The sequence below is a fragment of the Stenella coeruleoalba genome (assembly GCF_951394435.1).
Source record: "Stenella coeruleoalba genome assembly, chromosome: 13".
Taxonomy (NCBI): domain Eukaryota; kingdom Metazoa; phylum Chordata; class Mammalia; order Artiodactyla; family Delphinidae; genus Stenella; species Stenella coeruleoalba.
The window spans coordinates 69908187-69931814 of record NC_137159.1 but is presented as its reverse complement, the minus strand read 5'-3'; the positions used below and the strand labels follow the sequence as shown (position 1 = coordinate 69931814).

At 39.4% G+C, this 23628-nt stretch overlaps 1 protein-coding gene across 1 annotated transcript in view; it reads right to left on the bottom strand.

Moving 5' to 3' along the window:
• Positions 1–23628, bottom strand: part of HADHA (hydroxyacyl-CoA dehydrogenase trifunctional multienzyme complex subunit alpha) — a 52552-nt gene that overhangs the window by 28362 nt on the left and 562 nt on the right. The window contains exons 2-7 of the mRNA XM_079940273.1: positions 19062–19103; positions 18898–18968; positions 17238–17371; positions 15171–15309; positions 14065–14184; positions 12072–12174 (exon numbers count right to left, since the gene is read on the bottom strand). Of these exons, the coding sequence (XP_079796399.1) occupies positions 12072–12174; positions 14065–14184; positions 15171–15309; positions 17238–17371; positions 18898–18968; positions 19062–19103 (609 nt within the window). The remainder of the gene's footprint in view (positions 1–12071; positions 12175–14064; positions 14185–15170; positions 15310–17237; positions 17372–18897; positions 18969–19061; positions 19104–23628) is intronic.

Genomic DNA, 23628 nt, shown 5'->3' with positions numbered 1-23628 from the left:
CAGCTTTCTAAGTCTGACTAGAGACCGGTAGGTGGCAATGTCATGAACTATGCACTCAAAAAGAGAAGTCACACTGAGCGAAGGTGCAACAACCTCCTCCTGGTAGAAAACAAGTCTTAAGCCCTATTTAAGTCTGGCCTCCACTTCTGAGTAGGATGTATTATGTCTCATGAGGCCTGTTTTCTTGCTGCAAAACTGGAAAACAAAAAATCAATTGCAAAATCACATTTGTAAAGACACTGGAGAGCTGTGGAAGCAACAAAGGTTATATGAACAGAATTCCAGAGAGGGAAAAGCCTGTCCAATGTGAACTGATGATTGCTGGACATTGTCTTTCCTGGGGGTACATGATGCTTTTGGGTGTGGGCTGAAGATTGGACTTGGCTCAAGCAGAAGGATGCTACTGAGGGAAAGTGAAATGAACAGAGTTTTTGGTGGTCATACACAACAAGTCAGTACTAGAAGAAACCAGACGCAAAGCTAGTTTTCCCGCATGGAACATTTGTGAAGTTCTAAGGTGGTGCAAGAGGCTGGAAGCTAGAGTGAAATCTCTTATAGTGTCATAATGTTTAGCACATGCAGTACTTGTACAGAAAGGGGGACATGCCAAAAACATGCACCTGATTTTTCGCTTGAGGCAGAGCCTGATACCAAACTTGCTGGAGGCAGGAGACAAAGACTCAGAAGAGCCAAAGGCTGTTTTCACACAGCTATGAAAACAGATACTTACCAGGCTCTCAGTCAAAGGCTTGTAAGAGCCACACTGGAGCGAGAGGTGGCTGAGGTTGAAAAGCCGATCTTGTGCCTTCTTATGGTGTATAGGGAACAAAATCCCAGTAGAGGGAGAAGCCTGCAACAATATGCAACCATTCTCCACCGTAAGACATTTGCCCTACCTTCAGCCTCCGTGGAGGAGGAAGAAAATGAACTAAGCCCCAAACGTCTGAATGACAAAAGCGCACAGGGTCCGCAAAAGTCATAATGTAATGCTGGAATTACAGAAGAATACTGGAGAGCAGTTGCTACACAAAAGGAGAGCTCCAGAGATCTACAGAGGGGCCCCTTGAAACTAAGGCGAAGTATCATTCTGCACATGCATGAGAGGAAACTACCTGAGGCCAGGGAAAGAACCAACATAAAGGCATGAAAAGAAGCAAGAAAAACATGGCCTACAGCTAGGAGACAAACTGACCGATAGAAACAGGTGCAGAATTGAAAAGATAGGATAGGGCTTCCCTAGTGGTGCAGTGGTTGGGAGTCCGCCTGCCGATGCAGGGGACATGGGTTCGTACCCCGGTCCAAGAGGATCTCACGTGCCGCGGAGCAGCTGGGCCCGTGGGCCATGGCTGCTGAGCCTGCGCGTCCGGAGCCTGTGCTCTGCAGTGGGAGAGGCCATGACGGTGAGAGGCCCGCGTACCGCAAAAAAAAAAGATAGGATAAGCAGACACAATGTTAGAAAGGTTACTGTGAATTCATGCCATATGTTAAAGAAGGCAGAGGAAAACAGAAACATAATGAAGGGAAATTGAAGATGTGACAATGAATCAACTATTACTTCTAAATATGAGAAAAAAACAATATCTGAAACAAAAAATGTAGGCAATTGGATTAATAGCAAATTATACTGTGAAGAAGAAAAGATCAGGAAACTTGAATACATGGCAAGAGAAATATAAACAGACTGAAAAAGAGAAACAGAGCTTCATTTTGGGACAATATCAAGTAATCTAAAATATGTGAGACTGAAGTCTCAGGAAAGGGGTAGGGGACTAAGGAGACAAAAGACTTGTACTCTGAAAACTATAAGACACTGATGAAAGAAATCGAAGATGACACAAACAGATGGGAAGATATACCATGTTCTTGGATAGGAAGAATCAGTACTGTCAAAATGACTATACTACCCAAGGCAATCTACAGATTCAATGCAATCCCTATCAAATTTTCACAGAACTACAACAAAAAATCTTACAATTTGTATGGAGACACAAAAGACCCCAAATAGCCAAAGTAATCTTGAGAAAGAAAAACAGAGCTGGAGGAATCAGGCTCCCTAACTTCAGACCATACTACAAAAAAAAGATTAATCCAGAGGAAAGCAGAAAGAAGAAAAAAGGAACAAAGAACAGATGGGACATATAGAAAACAATCATCAAAATAGTATGGTTCTGGCACAAAAATAGAAATATAGATCAACAGAACAGGATAGAAAGCCCAGAAATAAACCCACACACCCATGGTCAATTAATGTACTACAAAGGATGCAAGACTATACAATGGTGGAAAGACAGTCCCTTCAACAAATGGTGCTGGGAAAGCTGGACAGCTACATGTAAAAAAAATGAAATTAGAACATTCTTTAACACCATACACAAAAATAAACTCAAAATGGATAAAAGACCCAAATGTAAGACAGGATACTATAAAACTTAAAGTAAAACGTAGGCAGAACACTCTTTTACATAAATCACAGTAACATCTTTTTCGATCCACCTCCTAGACTAATGGAAATAAAAACAAAAATAAACAGATGGGACATAATTAAACTCAAAAACTTTTGCACAGCAAAAGGAACCATAAACAAAACGAAAAAACCCATAGAATGGGAGAAAATATTTGCAAACAATGTGACCGACAAAGGATTAATCTCCAAAATTTACTAACAGCTTATGTGGCTCAATATCAAAAAACCAAACAACCCAATCAAAAAATGGGCAGAAGACCTACATAGACATTCCTCCAAAGAAGACATACAGATGGCCAAGAGGCACATGAAAAGATGCTTAACATAGCTAATTATTAGAGAAATGCAAATCATGACTACAATGAAATTATCATCTCACACCAAGCAGAATGGCCATCATCAAAAAATGTACAAACAATAAATGCTGGAGAGGGTGTGGAGAAAAGGGAACCCTCCTACACTGTTGGTGGGAACGTAAATTGGTACAGCCACTATGGAGAACAGTATGGAGGTTCCTTAAAAAAGTAAAAAATAGAGTTACCATATGATCCAGCAATCCCATTCCTGGGCATATATCCAGGGAAAAACATGGTTCAAAAGATATGTGCACCCCCAATGTTCACCACAGCACTGTTTATAATAGCCAAGACATGGAAGCAGCCTAAATATCCATTGACAGATGAATGGATAAAGAAGATGTGGTACATATATACAATGGAATATTACTTAGCCGTTAAAAAGAAGGAAATAAAAAAAAAACAAGAAGGAAATAATGTCATTTGCAACAACATGGGTGGACCTGGAGATTATCACACTAAATGAAGTAAATCAGGGAAAGACAAATATCATATGATATTGCTTGTATTCAGAATCTAAAAAAAAAAAATTTGATACAAATGAACTTATTTACAAAACAGAAACAGACTCACAGATGTAGAGAATGAACTTATGGTTACCAGGGGGGATGGGAGGGTGGGAGGGATAGATGGGGAGTTTGGGATTGACATGTACACACTGCTATATTTAAAATAGATAACCAACAAGGACCTACTGTATAGCACAGGGAACCTTGCTCAATATTCTGTAATAACCTAAATGGGAAAAGAATTTGAAAAAGAATAGATACATGTATATGTATAACTGAATCACTTTGATGTACACCTGAAACTAACACAACATTGTTAATCAACTATATTCCAATATAAAATAAAAATTAAAGAAAAATCACCCTGAACAACAACAACAACAAAGAAAAGAAAAGCAGTAGGGGAGATGGAAAAATATTTAAAGAAATAGCCAAGGGCATCCCTGGTGGCACAGTGGTTGAGAGTCCACCTGCCGATGCGGGGGACACGGGTTCGTGCCCCGGTCTGAGAGGATCCCACATGCTGCGGAGCGGCTGGGCCCGTGAGCCGTGGCCGCTGGGCCTGTGCGTCCGGAGCCTGTGCTCCGCAGTTGGAGAGGCCACAGCAGTGAGAGGCCTGCGTATCGCAAAAAAAAAAAAAAAAAAAGAAATAGCCAAAAAGTTTCCAATTTTGATGAAAACTCCAAGCTCACTATCTAAGAAGCTCAATGAATCCCATATACAGCAAACATTTAAAACACACACACACACCAAGGCACATCATAAATAAATTGCTAAAATCAGTAATAAAGGGAAAACGTGAGAGCAGTTTGGGGAGGATTGGGGTAGGAGTGGAGAAGACACATTATATACAGATGACCAAAGATAAAAATGACAACAGACTTTTCCTCAGAAATTATGCAAGCGACAACACAATGTAAATATCTATACAGTACCAAAAGGAAAACACTGGAAATCTGGGATTCTATACCTATCAAAAATACCTTTCAAAAATGAAGACTTTTTCAAACAAATCAAAAAGTGAGAGAATTAACTGCCAGCAGACCTACACTATAGAGCATGTTGAAGGAAGTTCTTCAGGTTGGAGGAAAATCAAGCCAGATGGGAACCTGGATCTATACAAAGAATAAAGAGCACCAAAAATGATAAATATATGAGTAAACAGAAAAGAATCATCTCATTTTTTAAATCTCTTTAAAAGATAATTGTTTAAAACAAAAATAGTAATACGCTAAGGAACGTATAATACATGCAGAAGTATAACAAGAATAGCAAAAGAATGGGGGGAAATGAAAGTATACCCTTTAAAGGTTCCTACCTTACATGTGAAATGATATATCAAGACAGATTACATGTTAAAGATGTATGCTGGATTTCCCTGGTGGCACAGTGGTTAAGAATCTGCCTGCCAACACAGGGGATACAGGTTCAAGCCCTGGTCCGGGAAGATCCCACATGCCACGGAGCAGCTAAGCCCATGCACCACAACTATTGAGCCTGCACTCTACAGCCCGCGAGCCACAACTACTGAGCCCGTGTGCCACAACTAATGAAGCCTGCACACCTAGAGCCCATGCTCTGCAACGAGAGAAGCCATCCCAATGAGAAGCCAGAGCACTGCAATGAAGAATAGCCCCCGCTCGCCGCAAGTAGAGAAAGCTCGCGTGCAACGACAAAGACCCAACGCAGCCAAAGATAAATAAATAAGAAAAAAAGAAAATGATGTATGCTGTAAACCCTAGAGCAACCATTAAAAGGGTAAAGCAAAGTAAAAGTCCAACAGTGAAGATAAAAAATGATTAATCCGGGTGGAATTCCCCGGCAGTCCCATGTTTAGGACTCTGTGCTTCCACTGCAGGGCAGATGGGGTCAATGCCTGCTCGGGGAACTAAGATCCCTCATGCTACATGGCACGGCCCCCCCCCCCCAAAAAAAAAGATTAATCCAGAGGAAAGCAGAAAGAAGAAAAAAGGAACAAAGAACAGATGGGACATATAGAAAACAAGCAGTACTGAACGAAGCCGAAATGCCAGAACCATGTTGGTAGGGTAGAGGAAATATTAAAAGGCTTAAGGAAACTGGAATGTTAGCCTGGATTTATCATGCTGGACCTGCTCAGCCCCCCTGGAAGGGTCAGAGGGCACACCTTTCACCACGACCAAGAGAAATCAACTTAGGAGGGGAGTCCCAGCATCCTTGAAGAGCTCTGTGGTTGCTCCTCTCTGTAGGTCAGAAATTACAGTGGGAACTGCTATCATCAACTAGGATCCCTAAACGCAGTGGGGATAATGGGATTCTGGGGTGGCAGGGGCCAAGGAGCAACACTCAATTGCCAAAAGCAAATGGGGCATGGCTACCAAACTGGAGAGCAGAGCCAAAGTAAATAGTAATCAGAATAGTTTGACTTGTGGAGACCTATGGCGTTGGCTAGTTTATCATGGCATTCCTAGGAAAGAAACAGATGATGGGTGGCCCACTGGATTCAGAATTCTAGGTCTAGTAAACCTAAGAATAACGTGAATTACCAAAGAGAGTCATCAGACATCCCTGGTGGCGCAGTGGTTAAAAATCCGCCTGCCAATGCAGGGGACATGGGTTCGAGCCCTGGTCCAGGAAGATGCCACATGCCACGGAGCAACTAAGCCCGTGCGCCACAACTACTGAGTCTGCACTCTAGAGCCTGCGAGCCACGACTACTGAAGCCCGCACGCCTAGAGCCCGTGCTCCGCAACAAGGGAAGCCACCGCAATAAGAAGCCCGAGCACCGCAACAAAGAGTAGCCCCCGCTCCCACAACTAGACAAAGCCCGTGCGCAGCAACGAAGACCCAACGCAGCCAAAAATAAATAAGTAAATAATTGTTTTTAAAAAAAGAAAGGAAAGAGAAAGTCATCGCCCTCATCAATTCTCAGAAATGAGCCAGTTTAAAGACCCAGAACCCCTTGAATAAAGGGGAGGTTGTAGCTCCTTGAGGGAATTATACTGTTAGTCTTCCCCAAAGGGACTCTATGGTCATTTACCTTGAGGAAAGGGAAATAATCAGACTTTTGGGGGATACTGGACACTGGCTCGGAACTGAGAGTAATTCCAAAAGACTCAAAATGTTATTGTGATCCACCAGACAGGACAGGGGTTTATAAGGTCACGTGATAAAAGGATTATTAGCTCAGTTCTATCTCAGTGGGCCTAGTGGGTTCCTGAACTCATCCTTTGGTTACTTCCAGAATGCACGATTGAAATAGATATCCTCAGCAACTAGCTCCTTGACCTGTGGAATAAGGACTACTATAGTGGGAAAGGCCAAGTGAAAGCCACTAAAACTGCCTCTACCCAGAAAAATAGTAAAATAAAAGTAATACTGCATTCCTGGAGGGACTACAGAGACTGGTGCCACCATTAAGGACTTGAAAGATGCAGGAGTGGTGATTCCCACTGCATCCTCATTCAATTTACGTATTTTTGGCCTGTGCAGAAACCAGATGGCTCCTGCAGAATGACAGTGGACTATGGTAAACTTAATCAGGTGGTAACAGCAATTGCCGCTGGTATTCCAGATGCAATTTCATTGCCTGAGCAAGTTAACACATCTCCTTTTACCTCTTGTGTATTTGCTGATCTGGAAAGTGCTTTTTTCCTTGATAGCTGGTAGTAAAGACTACCAGAAGCAGTTTGCTTTCAGCTGGAAAGGCCTGCAATATACCCTTACTGTCTTACCTGAGGAGTGATCAATTCTACATCCATAAGTCATAATTTAGCCCACACGGACCTTGATTGCCTTTTCCTTCCAAAAGATACCATGCCAGTTCATTACATGGATGATATTATGCTGAATGGACCTGGTGAGCTGGAAGTACCAACTACTCTAGACATATCCATCTTAGTGAAATTTCTAGGGGTCCAGTGGTATGGGGCATGCTGAGACATTCCTTCTAAGGTGAAGGATAAGTTGTTGCATCTGGCCCCTCCCACCACAAAAAACAGGCACAACACCTAGTGGATTTTGGAGGCAACATCTTTTTTGGATGTGCTGCTCTAGCCCCTTTACTGAGTAACTTGAAGGCTGCTAGTTTTGAGTTGGGCTTAGGACTAGAATAGCTGTTCTGCTCTTTAGACCATACGATTCAGACCTGAAGGCGCCTGAAGCATCAGTGGTAGACAGAGATGCTGTCTGGAGTCGTTGGCAGGCCCTACAGGCGAATCAGAGTACAGATCCTTAGGAATTTGGAGCAAAGCCCTACCATCCTCTGTTAATAATTACTATCCTGCTGAGAAACAGCTTTTAGCTTCCTACTGGGCCTTAGTGGAGACTCTAAGCTTAACCATGGGCCAAGTTACTATGTGATCTGAGCTGCCTGTCATGAAATGGATGCTGTCTAACCCACTAAGCCATAAAGCTGGGTGTGCGCAACAGCACTCCATTATCAAATGGAAGTGGTATACATGAGACTGGGCTTGAGCAGACCCTAAAGGTACAAGTTGCATGAGGAAGTGGCCAAAATACCCTTACTCCTGCTTCTCTCTCTCAGCCTGCACCTATGGCCTCATGGAAGTTCCCTATGAGCAGCTGACTGGGAAAGAGAAAACTCAGCAAAGAATGTGAAAATATTTGTGTTTCATGTGAATGGTCAACAAGGGGTGATCTCAAAGAGGATTTTAATGATCGATTGGAAAAGATAATCCATCCTGTGGATACCAGTCAGCCTCTTTCCCCAGTCACCCCTGTCACTGCCCAATGGGCTCATGAACAAAGTGGCCATGATGGCAGGGATGGAGGCTGTGCGTGGGCTTAGCAACAACTACTCACCAAGGCCAACCTGGGTGCAATCACTGTTCAGTGCCCAATCAGCAGCACAGACCAACACTGATTGTCTCATACCAGGACCCTCCCAAGGTGATCAACATTCTGGCAGATTGACTACACTGCACTGCTTTCGTCATGGAAAGGGCAGCACTCTGTTCTTACTGGAATAGACACTTATTGCGGGTATGAATTTGCCTTCCTGGCATGCAATGCATCTGCCAAAACTACCATTTGTGGACTTATGGAATGCCTTATCCACCATCACGTATCCCACACAACACTGCTTCTGATCAAGCAACTCCCCTCACAGTAAATGGAGTGTGGCAATGGGCCATGCTCATGAAATGTACTGAACTCACCACATGCCCCATCACCGTGAAGCAGTTGGATTGAGAGAATGTTGGAATAGACTTTTAAAGACTCAGAGCACTAGGTAGGTGGTAATACTTTGTAAGGCTAGGGCAGTGTCACCTAGGATCCTGTATATGCTCTAAATCAACCTCCAATATACGGTGTCGTATCTTCCATAGCAAGGATTCACGGGTCCAGGAATCCAGAAGTACATATAGAGATGGCTCTGCTACTACCCCTAGTGATCTACCAACAAAGAATGTGCTTCTGTCCTACAACCTTAGGTTCTGCTGGTCTAGAGGATTTAGTTCCAAAGTCCATCAGGAGACATAACAATGATTCTATTGAACTGGAAGATGAGACTGCCATCTGGTCACTCTGGGCCCCTCATGCCTCTGAAACAGGCAGAGAAGGGATTACTATACTGGCTGGGGTGATTAATCCTGATTACCAGGGGAAGTTGGGTTGCTACTACAATGAAGGTAAGGGAGAGTATGTCTCAAATATGGGAGATCTCTTGGGGTGTCTCTTAGGGCTACTGTGACCTACAATTATTTAGTGGAAAATTACAACAATCCAATTCATGCAGGACTGCTAGTGGCCCAGACCTTTTAGGAATGAAGGTCACCCTACCAGACAAAGAACCGTGACCAGCTGATGTACTCCCTAAGGGCAAAGGAAATATGGAATGGGTAGAAGTAGGTAATTATAAATACCTGTTATGGCCACATGACTATTTGCAGAAATTGAGGGGTCCAGGCCTAACCAAAAACCTATGTGATATTTCAGGTCCAAGCAAAGGCAATTACAGGCCTCGCAGGCATCATGGAGAAAGCTGTCCTTCCCATACCAGACTTGGTGCCCAGCCGACGCACTGCAGTCTTTAATGGGAGTTGCAGTCAATGACTCAGGTCTCCCTGACTGGCTATGCTCTTACATACATTTTCATTCCGAGCCCATGTGCCTTCATTCCTAAGTCTCTTTACATGGGACCTTCAACCGAGGTCTTCTTCAGGTACCTCTGCTAAGGCCTCCTTACTGGGGGAGTAAAGAGAAACCTTAAAGACATTTTCCCTCACTCTGACTCAATTCTTTTCCACTCCTAGCTCTCACTATTTTAAACAGCAAAATCACAAACAAAAAGCACAAAATGAGGAAAACGTGGCAGTAAATAGACCATGGAAAGGACACTTGCTGGTTTTATAAAAGCTGAAATGAGAAGGCAGACAGTGCCTTGTTTGACTTCAGCTGGGAACATGTGCGTTGGGAGACTTGAATCTTTTGCCAGACAATCTTTTGTATTTATATGTTAGTAATTAATGAGAAATTAAAGTTAAAAAAGTATAATGGCACAAAAGTATGAAATACTTAGGTACAAATTTAACAAAATGTGTACAAGATATGTTCAATGAAAAGTATAAAACACTACTGAGAGAAATTAAAGATGACCTTAGTAAACAGAAAGTTATATTATGTTCATAATGAAAACACTCAGTATTTTTAAAATGTCAATTCTCGGGCTTCCCTGGTGGCACAGTGGTTGAGAGTCCGCCTGCCAATGAAGGGGACACGGGTTTGTGCCCCGGTCCGGGAAGATCCCACATGCTGCGGAGCGGCTGGGCCCCGTGAGCTATGGCAACGGGAGAGGCCACAACAGTGAGAGGCCCGTGTACCGCAAAAAAAAAAAAAAAAAAAAAAAGTCAATTCTCCCCAAATTGATACATTGATTCAATGGAATTCCAATCAAGATCCTAGCAGATGTTTCTGTAGATATGGATGAGATGATTTAAAATTCATATGTAAATGCAAAGAAACTAGAATAGGCAAAATGATATTGAAAGAAGAGAAGCAAGGTGGAGGGTGGGGTCACACTGTCAGATATCAAGATTTACTATAAAACACAATAATCAAGACAGTGTGACACTGTCTTAAGTAAAGACATATAAATTGGAAATAGGAAACCTAGATATAGACCCAAACACAGAGGATCAACTAATTTTCCACCAAGGTGTCAAGGTGTCAATGGGAAAGAAGAGTCTTCTCAAAAAATTGTGCCAGGACATTTTGGATATTCATAATCACATAACAAAAACAACAACAACAACAACTCAATCTTTACCTCACACCAAACATAAACATTAACTTGAAGTAGCACAGACCAAAATGTAAGAGCTAAACTACAAAACTTTCAGAAGAAAACATAGGAGAAAATCTTTGCAATCTTGTTAGGAAAAGATTTCTAAAACACCAATACCATGATCCATAAAAGAAGACTTTGATACATTGGACTTCATCAAAATTAAGAATTTCTACTCTTAGATAATGAAAAGACAAGCCATAGACAGGGAGAAAATATTTGCAAATTACAAATCTCATAAAGGACATATCCTGATATATAAAGAACTCTGAAAACTCAGTAATAAGAAAAACAGCTAAATCAAACAAAATGGGCAAAACATTTGAACACTTTATCAGAAGATATACAGAAGGCAAATAAACACATGAAATAAGTTCGGTATCTTTGGTCTTTAGGGAAATACAAATTAAACCCCAATGACATATTACTACACTCTTATTGAAATGTTTAAAATTAAAAAGACTGAGCGTGCAAAGTGGTTGTAACTAGAACTCTCATACTCTGCTGGTAAGAATGTAAATGGTATAACCACTTTGGAAAAACAGTTTGACAGGTTCTTAAAAGCTAATAAGCACATCTATCATATGGTCCAGCCAATTCACTCTTCAGTATTTGTCCAAAAGAAATGAAATATTTCTCCACATAAAGACTTGTCAATGAATGTTCATAGCAACTTTATTTAGAATAGCTCTAAATTGGAAACACCTCAAATGTCTATCATTTGGTGAACGGATAAACAAATTATGGTTTATCTATACAATGGAATGACATTCAGCAACAAGAAGGAATACATTGCTGACATATAACAACATGGATGAATCTCAAAAGCAGTATGCTAAATGAAAGACACAAAAAGATACATACTAGAAATGTTCTATTGTATGATTGTGGTGGTGTTTACATAGCTATATACGTTTGTCAAAATGCAAACTGTACATTAAACACTGGTAAATTTATTATCATGTAAATAACATCTCAACAATGCTGATTTTTAAGAAATGTAAGAGGGTGATGAACATACAATCTGGAATAGTGGTTTCTTTGGATGAGAAGAGGCAAGGAAATTGTATGGGAGGAAGCAGCACATTAGTAGATGTCCATTATTAATATCCTTAGGTTGGTTGTTTCATACATGTTTATTATATTATTAAAACAGACACAAAAAACTGAAGAATAGTTATCATGGATAATGATACAGGTAATTTAAGAACCAAAAATAATGACTTGATTCAATCCTGTATTCCTAATGTCCCAATTATAAATAACGTAAAATAGAAATTGGGGTGATGTTGAAAATGATTTAGTATTAGCTATTTTTAGAGAACTTCACTCTTCAGAATAATGACTCATTTCTTAAGTGTTTGGGTTTCACTATAACCAATATTCAAGATATTAACTCTTTAAGAAAATAAATAACTTCATAAGGCTCAATTCTGAAGCATGTTAGCACTTACCCAGCGGTTCCACCAGTTGGTCAACCAGTCCCATTTTCTTTGCTCTGTCTGCACGAATGCCTCTACCAGTCAGCATCATGTCAAAAGCAGCAGGCACACCCACCTAACAAGCAAGCAAGGATTAGAGCAAAGGTGGAAAAAAATCAGTGACAATTACAATTTACAAATCATCCAACTGAGCAAAATAAATATTAAAATGAGAAAACTCAAACCAGATTTTTATGTTATATATCTATCAACGAAATTTTATATACTGATACACATTTAGGTAAAGTTTAGTTTTAGAAACCTCCGCCTGAAGTTAAAAATGTCTTTATATCTCTTCTTTTAATTCAATATGTAGGATTTCTGTCTTATGGATTGATAAAGTAGAGAAAAAATGTCATGTTTCCTAGAATTGTACATTTATGTCATTCTGAGTTTCTTCTCTATCATTTGTATATTTAAAATTCCTATACCGGAATTAGTAGAGACTGAGAAATCTCATAGTTTTGACAATGTCTTTAGAAAGAATCTTAGACTTAAATAAAAGAGAACTCAACTAGGGCTTTGTATGTAGGTGCTCGAACAGCTTCTAGCTACATCAAGAACCAACTATAACAAAACAAAAGAAACAGCAATATTTTCTATACACATATAGGCTTATTCATTCTTTCAGTAAATCCTCTTGGCAATTCCTATGAAGGAATGCACACTATTTATTATCAGAAAACAAATACCATAAACTTTCCCATTTTTCTATGTCCAACTCCTACCGACTTCTCTGCAAAGAGTATTTCTGCTGAGTGTTGTTTTCCCTGAAGAACCCACAGTACCAGAGGCTATGAGGTTCAGGGAGTTTGATGTTAGGATTGCTCTGCAGCCCCCAGGTCTGACTGTCCTTCCCTTCTTCTTAAGAATTCAAAAGCCTGATGGGCCTCTTTTGGGTCTATAGAATACAACAGTGAGATCATCCAAATCAGGGGAAAGGTCTGCCTCTTAACAGTTATCATGAAATAAGACCCAGGGATTTGAAAAACTGGTAAGATCATACTGTGCAGAGAAGGAACAAATTAAACTGTAAGTTCCAGAAAGCAAGACATGTATCTTATCTATCTCTTCCCTTCTTCAGGGACTAACAAAGGACCCTGATCAATCATTTTGATCAAGGAATTGAAAAAATAAATAAAAAGTAGAATTGAAAAAATAAACAAATATCAGGAATAAAATGTTATTGATCCTATATATTCACATTGTATTTGGTTTCTAATTTTTTTGTGTGTGTGTGGTACGCGGGCCTCTCACTGTTGTGGCCTCTCCCGTTGCGAAGCACAGGCTCCAGACGTGCAGGCTCAGCGGCCATGGCTCTCGGGCCCAGCCGCTCCGCGGCATGTGGGATCTTCCCAGACCGGGGCACGGACCTGTGTGCCCTGCATCGGCAGGCGGACTCTCAACCACTGCGCCTCAAGGGAAGCGCTAAATTTTACTTATTTATTTATTTGTTTATTTATTTATTTTTGGCTGCGTTGGGACTTTTTTGCTGCACGTGGGCTTTCTCTAGTTGCGGCGAGCGGGGGCTGCTCTTTGTTGTGGTGCGCAGGCTTCTCACTGCAGTGGCTTCTCTCGTTGCAGAGCACGGGCTCTAGGTGTGCAGGCTTCAGTAGTTGTGGCACGTGGGCTCAGTAGTTGTGGCTCATGGGCTCTAGAGCGCAGGCTCAGTAGTGTGGCACGCAGGCTTAGTAGTTATGACTCACAGGCTCTAGAGTGTAGGCTCAGTAGTTGTGGCGCATGGGCTTATTAGTTGCTCCGCAGCATGTGGGATCTTCCCGGACCAGGGCTTGAACCTGTGTCTCCTGCATTGGCAGGCAGATTCTTAACCACTGCGCCACCAGGGAAGTCCAGTTTCTAAATTTTACAATGAATACCCATATTATACCTTTTGTACAGAGGAAATGGATCTAAAGGGGCACATAGGACCGAGGTTCTCAAGTTAACATGGGTACCTTAAACTCACCATTTTGGGTAGCCTTTGTGTGCCTCCTGCTCCTGGTAGGATTCCCAGCAAGACTTCAGGGGAACCCAGAACTGTTTTCTTATCTTTTGTTGCTATTCTGTATTGGCATGAAATGGCAAGCTTCAAACAAATGAAAGAAAATTAGAGTGTTAAAAAATGTAAGTTTGTAACATCTTAGGATATGTGAGGGTCTAAATATTACTCATAAAGCAAGAATGTGCCCCCAGAATAAACCGAAATTCCTTAGGCTGGCATTTGATGCTTTCTACAATTTACCTTTCTGGCCTTACGCCATACCTTTCCCCTAAGTTATCAACCTCTTTTTGGGTTGCAGATCTCCTTGACAATCTGCTGAAAGGTATGGAAGCTCTCAACAGAAAAATGCACACATAATTATATATGCACCCCAGGTTAAGAAACCCTGTGTGATGTAAAGACTCTTCAATCAAGCAGGCCTACTTATGGTGCCCTAATTAGGCTTTGTTTATCCTTGTCTTTGCTCACACCATGCCACATTTGGAATGTTTTCCCACTACTTTCTGGTTAATCAAATTCTGCCTATCGTTTAGGACCAGACACAGGTTTCCTTAATTAATACACGTGAAAGTGTCTAGTATAGAACCCAGCTTGTGATAAATGTTCAGTAAATGTTATTTTCTTTTCCCCTCCTTCTTTCTTACATGCTCCAGTTTGGTAAGCATCTCTTCTCTCAAATCTTGTGTTATTTACCATCTTTACTACTCACAATACGCTTGACGAACATTATGCGTTACGTGTCTCAACTAGACTTCAGTAGCTCAACAGCATGCATCACACTTTTCAATCTCTGCCTCGCAAACTTTAACAAGGTTTTTTAGAATTGATAGGGGCCTTAGAGAGCTAGTTCAAAATCTTCTCAGTTTGTAAATGAAAACATGACACTTTGGTTCACTTGCTCTGTGCCATGAGAATAAGGATAAAAACCTATCCAGAAATTTGGTAGCTAAAAACAAGGCTGATTCTCCCTCAACTTTTTTTAAGGCAAAATAGTAGCTAAAGGTTTGCAGCAGGTGAATCCCAACAATGAGCTGGACCGTTGTCTCAATGACTTTGGAATAAATCTGTACCTCAAGTCCTCCTCCTAAGCAGGATCCATTGATGGCAGCCACAATAGGCTTTGTGGACTTCTCAACTTTCTCAAACATCCTCTGTGCTTCCTGGGATATTTGTGTTACCTCTTGAGGGGTCGTGCAAGCAGTTAACATGCTGCAGTAAACATGAGAGAAGAGAACCAAAAGAAACCAAAGATAAAACCATAACCTATTTTGTTCAATACTTCATCCACCATATCCTTATCCTATCATATATCAATATTCGGTAGTGAATCTTCAAACACTCAGAAGTTTAAGAATGATTTTGCCTCAGATAGCACTAATATCAGTGATATCATCTCTCGATAAAGAGTGTTAGATTTCTGGATTCAGAGAACATGAAACAAAACATGTTGAATAAATTTGTGTTTGTTTTGGTAACAAATCATTAGATTACAAAGCTCTGTACATGAGAAAATCATCTTCTGGTAAATATTTTCACAAGCAGATTAAACATTTTCACTATCAGGTAGCTTTCGGATTAAACATCAATCAGAATGACAGAAAAAAGGCTTCTATTACAATAATGTTGTCCTCAATGTCCTTTAATTTCAGTTTGTTTCATTTGCTACTTACTGTTTCTGAACACATTTAAGCTGTGGGTTTTTTACTTTTGACCAAAGACAACTAATTTTCTGTCATTTTATATGCTGGGAGTTGTTCAGCTAGCCTCACACAAGCTACAAGTATTTTCCTATGGATTTAGGTAGCTACTACCAGGTACATCAGTGTCTTACTAGGCTTAAATAACCAAGCTAGAAGAGAAAGCACTTGATGGAGATAACTTTGCTTTTTCTAAAAAATAAACATAAACAAACAGAATATTTATGAATTTCTAATTACTATACATAAAAAAAGAAGGGTATACAATATTGAACAAAGTTTAAAAATATACAAACACCATACATACAAATTACTAAGCCAATAATGCTGGCTATCATTGCCTAAACTGCAAAAAATAATATAACAAATACAACAAATACCCATATTTTGACAGAATTAACAACCGTTAACATTTTAACCCAGTAAACTAATATTAAGGTATCATCTCTCCTTACTTTTGCTTTAAAGAATTTTAAAGAAGTTATATATACGTACATTATATCATTGAAAAAAAAAGAAAATATTAGCTGTATTGGTAAAGTAGCCTTTGACCCCTGAAGTTCTACCAGCCAATTCATTTACCCTGAAACAACCATTTTCATGTTTGTAGTGTATTCCTCAAACCAACTACATATTTGTAGCCATAAATAATACAGAGAAGTATTCATGTATGGTTTTTAAATGTTTATATAAACTATAAACAGTATCAAACATTCTGTAACTTGCCTTTTTTTTAACTTAACATTACGTTTTTGAGTTCTAACATTATGCTGTAGATCTAGTTAGTTCCTTTGAATTGTTTTTGTAGTATTTTATCTTGTGAATATTCCACATTTACTTATCTATTTCCCTCATGACTGACGTTTAGCTTGTTTCAAATTCTTCACTATTTTAAAAAAACTACACAGGACTGAACATCCTTATGCATGCACGGGTCCTTAAAACCAAAGGGTGGGATTTCTCTAGCATATATACCTAGAAGAGGTATCACTTGAATATATGATATGTGCATTTTCAGTTTTACTAAATTTTATCAAATTACTCTCCAAAGTGGCTATACCAATTTGCATTCCTACTAGTAATATTTAACTTTCTCATTTTCCCAAGTCCTTGCTAATATATTTTCAAACTTTTAAATGTTTGCTGGTCTGGTGGATGAAAAAAAAGGGCATCTCATTGTTAGTTTATTTTCATTCTACTCAAACATTGCTCCTTGAACTACTACTTCAACTTCTTTAAAGAAAGGCTGTATTCAGTTTTATAAGGTTTAAGCAACAAGTCCTTCTTTTTTATTAACTTTATTAAACTCATGAAAATAACTTTAAAAAAACTTGCAGAGAATATTTACTTCTACCTTCTTTTAAAATGAGAAATGATTAGGCCTAAAAAAACATACCATTAGCCAAGGTAAAAAGCGACTTCAAAGTTCCTAAAACTTACTTGAGATCGGCACCTGCAATGAAGCACCCTGGCTTTGATGAGATAAGGACAGCACTTCTGATTTGATTGCTAGACCAGACTTCATTCATTACTTCTATGAACTCTGAATGCACTTCTTGACCCAGAGTATTCACCTACCAAAGGGAAATACATATAAATCTAAGGGTTTAAATTCGAAGTAATAGATGTGCAAATCACCATCAAATGCTATTTTGATTATAGGAAATACGTTTAACCAGGAGAAATATACTGTTAAAAGAAAGAGACAGGGAAACAAACAAACAACCCAGCAGCTGTCTATTCAGCTGCTTTGGGCAACTGTAAGCACCCCTCCCTCTAAAAATATTTCTATTTAAAGGAGGAACTCGTATTCCTGAGGAGGTCATATTCCTAAGTTTCAATCATATGCAGGCTATAATTAAGTCTACAAACATTTATCAGCATGGAAAAAATTTGTATAATGTTAAGGAAAAAAAAGAAATCAAATTTAGACATATAGGGCTTCCCTGGTGGCGCAGTGGTTGAGAGTCCGCCTGCTGATGCAGGGGACACGGGTTCGTGCCCTGCTCCGGGAAGATCCCACATGCTGCAGAGCGGCTGGGCCCGTGAGCCATGGCCGCTAAGCCTGCGTGTCCGGAGCCTGTGCTCTGCAATGGGAGAGGCCACAACAGTGAGAGGCCCGCATACCGCAAAAAAAAAAATAAAAAAATTAGACATATAGTATGATCTTAATTTTTAGAATATTATTTGCTGAAACTGGATTGAATGCTAAAAGTGGTTATCTTTGGGTTTGGAGCATGAATGATTGTTATTCTCCTCTTTATTGCTTTAAAATGTCCTACTATAGGCATCTGTTATTTTTGTGTTCAGGAAAAATGGTCAACTTACAAAAAATATCTTAAGTTTGAACCATTGCTCAGTAAATGCTAAGATTTACTCTAGTGAGGGGGACTGCCTCTTACTTTCCTTAATTTGTGATAGTTGTTAATTGCTTACATCTAGGCCCTCCTACTTCATTGAGGCCTCTGGTAATAAGATTTCTGAAATATGAAATCTTTACACCAACTTTAGGTGAGGGAAAAGCATGAGTTCCTGCAGTAAAGCTCTTCTTGGCAAAAGACTGGATTAATGCTGCATGCTTTTTTGAAGTTGCCAAAAATAAATGAAGCTCCACTTTGAACAGAACTTGATTTCTAATACATGAACTGCACCGGGTCATTCAGGTCCCGTAGGAAACTTAACGACATTTAACCCAGCCAACTTACTATGAATAATGACTTATGTCAGGCAGGTTAAGGAAGCTGATTTAATAACCTCATAGTTAAGATGGGTAGGTCAGTTTTAATTCTTATAAACAAAGCTTATAATTTGCTTCTTATCTAATAAACCACCTTATCATTCTACAGTGTAACAAAAGGATAGTTTTATTAATCCTTGATGTTAATCTGACAACTAAAGTCAACTAGGAGGAATTCTTAAACAAGGACCTCTGCTGAAGAAAACTGCATTCCTTGGGCAATTTCTCAAACTCTAACCATCAAAACTGTAAGTTCATGTGATAGGATTACTGCCAAATTGGTGGATTTCTTTCTTTGCCATTCAGGACTGGATTAATGAATGTAGTGAGTAGAAATAAACTGCAGCAAGTTGAATTAGGTACCTTCGAATTGGGTGAGTTAATTCGAATAACTGCTACGTCCCCTTTGACTCCATAGTTAATATGGGTTCTGGCTAAAAAGAGAAGGAAAATTTATTTGTAAACATGTTTATTGCTAAATAAGTATAAAAAGCAATGTAAGCATGTCAACAAGAAATTAAACTTACTCAGCAAAGCAGAGGACCTTGTAAAGTTGCGGCAAATATAACCTGTAAGAAAAAGATATTTCAAAATTTATTATTTTACAAAACAGAATTTCCATAGTACCTGCTATACATAACAAAGCTGGACTTTATAACAACCACAACAAAACAAAGTGTTCTAAGCCATTATTGTGACCACTGCTGTATCTTTTTGTTTCAATTATCAGGTCAAATGATTATCTGGATACTAAATGTGGTGGGTGGAAGAATGGCCTCTCAAGGATGCCCATGTCCCCAGAAACCCAGTATGTTAGGTTATATGGCAAAGGGAAATAAAGGCTGCAAATGGAATTAAGGTGGCTAATTAGCTGACCTTAATACAGGGTGATTAGCCTGGATTATTCAGGTACACCCCATGAAATTACAAAGGAGGAGAAAAGGCAAAAGAACCAGAGACGGCAGCACGAGAACTCATTTTGCCGGCTTTGAAGAAGTCAAGGAATGCAGGCAGCCTCTGGAAGCTAGAAAAGGCAACGAAATGGATTTTCCCTTAGAGCATCCAGAATGAACACAGCCCTGCCAACACCTTTGATTTTAACCCAGTGAGACTCATTTCTGACATCCGTAACTGTAAGATAATAAATTTCTATTGTTTCAGACACTAAGCTTGTGGAAATTTAGGGCCACAATAGGAAACAAATACACTAAGAAAGAAGTAATCTACAAGCGATCCATAATGTTAGTTCCAAATGTATTCCAAATATATCTCAAGCATGTTCTCCAGCCAGGTCCTCTTGCATTTCTATGGAGAGATGGACTTTCCAGTGTCATGAAAAATAAAATCGAGGGGCTTTAGAGGCTCCATGTTTCTCTCTATCCGGCAGTTCTTTAAAGGAGGGGAAGCGAAGGCACAGGAAAAAGCAGCTTTATACTGCTTTCAAAGGCAAAACAACATACTATTAAAAAAAAAAACAACTAGATGGCACCAGAACCAGAGTGGGGTGATCGCTGGTTCTGTCTGCATTTGTTTTTCTTTAAGCAATCCAAGTCAGCCCTCATGGTGCAAAGACAAAGGACCCGAGAGTCCAAAGCCGTGGGTTCGACCATCAAGTTTATTATTTACTAGTTGTATGACCATGTACAAGTCTCTCAGAGCATTTCAGTGTTCTTATAAAGATAGAGTAAAAGTGATGTAATGATTATAAAAGTACCTATAAGTCAAAGTCCTACACCAAAGTAAATTAAGATAAGAGAAGCCAGCCATCTCCTCAATCTCCAGTGCCTCTACTTCACTAACGATATACTTCCCTTTGCTTTTCCATCATTTGAGATCTGTGTCATCTGTATTTGTGACTCTTCCTTCTTTATATCTGTATCATGGCTCCACAAAGCCTTATCTTGAGATTCTGTCTACAAGGATCTTTGCCTTCCCTGCCCAAATTTTATCTTTATTACTCACTGTTTTGTTCTCTAATCGTTGCATCTGTAGCAGGTGTTTCCCCCAACTAAACTGTAATCTCCTCCAACATCATCTCATAGTCATTTATATTCCCCAACAAAAATCTAGTGTGGCCTAGAGTGAACAGAAAGACAAAAATCCCTGTCTTTGTGGAGGAGGTGAAAACAGGCCTGGCATAGAAAGGAGTTTCCCTATGAAGTAGAAATTCTGTGGGAGGGGAGCCAGATAATAGGCAATTCTAGCTAGAACAGGGTAAACTGAATTAGTGAGAAGGAACTGATCAGGAATGCAGGGTGGGAGAAGATGGGGTGGAAAGACAGATAAAAGACAATAAAAATAAATATGAAAATAAATATGTTAGAAGATAAGTGCCTAAGGAAAAAAGAAAACAGAGCAGGTGAAGGGGCTTGGACGTGGGTTGTAATTCTGAAGACCAAATATTTGAGACAACAGGTTTGAGCTCATTAGCTTATAAACCATAAACTCTCATCCACTAACCTACCTTTCCCCCCCATACAGACATACACAAAACCTCCTCTAAATCAATAGAGACAAGAAACAAAGAAAAAACCAGCAAATGTACAAACATGTCTGGAAAACAATTTCAAACCACAGTCAACTAAATCAAGTTGAAGTACTCAGTAGCTTTGCTTTTGGAATCCAGCCTTCCTCACTTCCTAATTAGGAGAGCTTACTTCAGAGCAGCGGTCTCCAACCTTCTGGGCCCCAGGGACAGGTTTCATGGAAGACAATTTTTCTACGGACCGGTGGGGGTGTGGGGTGGGGGATGGTTCAGGCGGCACTCGCCTGCAGCCCCGGGGGTTGGGGACCCCTGCGGTAGAGCAGCTGGGTGAACTTTAGCCTATATTTCCTGTGCCAGCAAAAGAGAGAGAAACCTCTGGCCTACTTTGTAATCATTTAAATAATTTAACTCGAGAAGATACCTACAAGATACCTACAAGATCGAAGACTACAGCAGTGCAGAGAGCTGGATTACTGCTAACACAAATTTCAAATATGAAAGTGTTACTTTTGTTGTAACAATCAACAGCTTTTCTCAATATTTAGTACAGGGGGAAGGGACAGGATTAAGGAAGTGAGAGTCAAATTTAAATATACACCATCTACTAAGGTATTTGCCTCCAATTCTTTTCCTGTGAAATTATTCTACCACTTAGGTAATCAGGAATTTGAATTTAGAGTCAGAGTGGGAAATAAACAAGATATTTTGGTCAAGATGTGATTTTCATTTGATAGTCATACTCAGAATTGTAGCACTCAGGCAGGAATGGGTCAAAACTTCAAGAAATACAAAGCAGCATCAAGAGATTTTAATCATCCATCATTAAACGTCATAATCTCATTAAATGTTTGGCAATGCCTTGGCATAGACTTTCAGTTAGGGTTAGGGTTAGGGTTAGGGTTAGTCTGTTGAGTCTAAATGGCAATCCAGGTGTGCAGGTAATTTTAAATTCACTTTCTAGACTTTTTTTCAAAATTTATACATTGCTACTAAAAGGAGCAATAGCTATAATAAGCTATATTTTTTAATTTTTAAAATTAATTTTTATTGGAGTATAGTTGATTTACCATGTTGTGTTAGTTTCTGCTGTACAGCAAAGTGAATCAGTTATACATATACATATATCCACTCTTTTTTAGATTCTATTCCCATATAGGTCATTACAGAGTATTGAGTAGAGTTCCCCTGTGCTATACAGTAGGTTCTTATTAGTTATCTATTTTATATATGGTAGTGTGTATATGTCAATCCCAATCTCCCAATTTAACCCTCCTTCCCCAAGCCATATTTTCTTATAGATTAAAACACAATGCAAAATATATACACACATGTGTGTATATATATTTCTATAAAAAAACATAGAAAAACTAGGCTTGTAACCTTTTATCACATGTAAAATGTAAAAATTACTTTAAAAAAGTCTCATATCTGTATCAATAGAATCATAGTTCTTCAGGGCAGGAAAGAGTTATAACAGCTAACGTTTATTAACGTTAACAGTAGCACTTACTCCACGAAAAACTGCTTTACACCTAAAATAACTCCTTTAAAGCTCACAAGGTGGTATTATTCCCCATTTCACAAATGAGAAAACAGACACAGAAATTACTTGCCCAAGGCCACCAGAGGGTAAAAGGCAGAGCTAGATTCAAACCCAGAAGTCAGACTCCAAATTTAATGCTTTTAATTGCATTACCTTAAAATCAATGGAGGGGAAGCTCAAAAATATACATTTGATATTTTTAAAGTGTTAAACCAAAAATGTGGAAAACAGACAAACTGTCAGGTCACATGACCAAATGCTAACAGTAGGTATGTGAGTAGTAAGGGAATGGGTGATTCTTTTTTTCTTAATCCCTTTCCCCAGTCTTCACAGCATTTCAATTTTCTGTAATCTTATGATTGATGCGCGCGCGCACACACACACAAAGCAGTCCTGTGGAGACTAAAAACATTGGTCGAAATAAGAAAGCAGAAGAGATTCAATCATTCGAAATTAGTCCCTTACAGTAAAGGGAGATTCCAGGCACTCCTCCAAAAACAGCATGCGGTATTACCCCGGGGGGTTCAGAAGGAGGAAGGCATATTATAAATTATATTTCTAATTAAGTAACCGATATTAAGTACAACATGCAATAAAAAGTCGCATTTCACCTTAAGATTTGAGATGAAAGGAAAATGCTTGATTTTCCACAGTCACCCACTTTAACTTTCACCGCCAGTTTGAAGACAAAAAGACAATATAGCTAATACAAGCTAACTGGGTATCGTCAGAAACAAGGGTAGAAATAGTTGTAAAATTATCTAACACCTTGCTCCTTAAGAAAGAGAGTATCTGCGTAATTTTAAAAAAATGCTTCTTCTAGCAAATTGCAGAACCTACCCCTTGAAAATCAATATATTATACGTTCATACTGGGATTATTGGAACTGCAAGAGTTGAGCTTCCTATTGAAGTGTGGTAATAGGTACAAAAAAGGTTTTGGGGAAAAGGGGCAGGGAATGGCAGTAATTTGCAAGGCTGGTTAATTTCACACAAGGTTTTAAGATGCCTCTTGTTACAGGCAAGGTGCAATGGAGCCACAAAGATGTGACAGACTGGACTGTCCT